This window comes from Amphimedon queenslandica, unplaced genomic scaffold (genome assembly GCF_000090795.2).
Source record: "Amphimedon queenslandica unplaced genomic scaffold, v1.1 AMPQUscaffold_10796, whole genome shotgun sequence".
Classification (NCBI taxonomy): domain Eukaryota; kingdom Metazoa; phylum Porifera; class Demospongiae; order Haplosclerida; family Niphatidae; genus Amphimedon; species Amphimedon queenslandica.
Genome location: NW_003548956.1, coordinates 1 through 1,970, shown reverse-complemented (window position 1 = coordinate 1,970; position 1,970 = coordinate 1). Strand labels below are relative to the sequence as shown.

Sequence of the window (1,970 nt, the reverse complement as noted above, 5' to 3'; positions counted from 1 at the left end):
GTATATTATCAAAAGGTCTCCCAGCTATCAGTTTCTCAGCTCCTCTATTTCATATTATATAACCTAATGTCCAATATGAGTACCGAGGTATTACAAGGTTCTTTGTTCCTGGAATAATACTCTCAACATTTGGACTCAGCTCTTTACGACCAACATAACTAAAAAGTGATCAATAAACTATTGATTTAAACTGTTACTAACACAAGGTCCCAGTCAGGATCATGACTGTTCACTTCTTGTAATGTTCTTTTAAGATTTGATTTAAAGTCAGGTTGGAAATCAATGTCACCTTCAAGTATTAGTACAGTCCTCATATCTTCAGTAATAATAAGTCAGTAATAATTCCTAATAGAGATATGAGAAATAATAATAATAACAATGATATACATGTACATGCAATATACTATATGTATGTTATTCATCTAATGAACATGTACATGTATATGCATTTACAACTAAAAGGGCATGCATAAAATTATTCTGTAATGAAACTTTTTTAACAAGAAATTAATTACTCAAATAATCATTGTGAAACCAATGCTTATCAATGATCCCATTGGTCATTATACTGTACTTTATCCAACAACTGCTTAAATAATCGATCGAAAAAAACATACTGTCATTCTTTTTCTTCTTATTATCATCAACAGTGGGTGTGGTACCAGTAGGTGTGGCAGCAGCCACTGGAGTGAGGAGAGGTACCGGGGGTTTATTGATACTTTGCTGATACTGATACTCTTGATCACACGGGAATGACATGATATCAGCATGATCACTGATTAGTGGACTGACCAATAAATCAGATAATAGATTACAATCAACCTATGAAAAAAAGGGAGAGAGAGAGAGAGGGAGGGAGGGAGGGAGGGAGAAAGAGAGATGTATATGTAAAATTACATGTACATGTACAATTAAAAGTGGTCAAACCTGTTGCACTAGTTGTTGAACTGGTTCATTAAACCTGAATACCATGTACTGTAATACCAGCAACAAACGACAACATGTCAATGGAGGAACAACATATCCTGACCTACATATCAGTAAAACTCAGTAAAACAAAGGCAAAAATTATACATGTAATTAAGGAACAGTTGCATGCTTCATTAAGTGACATGATCAAACATTCATGTTTTATCGTGTAATCAAAAATATGATTTTACTTTTAAGTTATGCATGTTTCCTGAAACATGATCATGAACTACAGTATGCAATATTATGAACCATAATATTGAACTATGAACTATACATGAACTATTCATTTAGAAATGCACCCAGGAAAAAACACATGCATGTTTGTGCATGTACACATGAACCTGCATGCTTAATGCATGTTTATAACATGTACTAGCCTCTTTCTGCATGTTTGTGAATTGTGACATAATGTTTCTGAGAAGACATTCTATACTTCAGAAACATGTCACAAACATACATGTACATGTACATGTACAGGTAAATGTTTAGGCACACATACATGTATGTAAATAACACTTACATGTTCATGTAATGCTTATAACCATACTGAATCAACTATGCACATAATAAACTAGCTAAAGCCAGAAGAATAGAAGAGAGCACATGTACATGTACATGTACATGTAAAATCAAAATGGCTCACTCTTTCTCTTCGGCCACTTTATTGACAGCTGCTACACACTTGAGTAGTAACTCCTTCCTAACACTATCAGAGAAACTACCCCACACCAACAACAATAACTGGAGATGAGTAACAGGTAGATCTGATAGAGGGATAAGGAAAGGAAATAAGTACATGTACATGTAAATAAGTAATGTAGGGTACATGTACATGTACAACTAGTAGTGTTTAATTATACAGTACATGTACATGTGTACCTTCTTCATGGTCATTTTCATTTGATGCATTTTCTTCAAGTGTAGACAAAAACCTAAAAGACACAAATGCATGTAACTAGTAAATTTCATTTATATTCTAGTAAAACAAAGTATATTCA

The 1,970-nt window shown here is 33.4% G+C and overlaps 1 protein-coding gene across 1 annotated transcript; it reads right to left on the bottom strand.

The window, feature by feature from the left end:
* Nucleotides 1-6: 6 nt before the first annotated feature.
* LOC109589862 (uncharacterized) lies at nt 7-1,927 on the bottom strand (the record flags this gene model as incomplete). Its single annotated transcript, XM_020005855.1, has 6 exons — nt 7-158; nt 202-345; nt 618-822; nt 928-1,030; nt 1,616-1,736; nt 1,852-1,927. Coding segments are annotated over 5 exons (540 nt in total), but the record flags the coding sequence as incomplete, so codon positions are not given.
* Between the last annotated feature and the right edge of the window lie 43 nt (nt 1,928-1,970).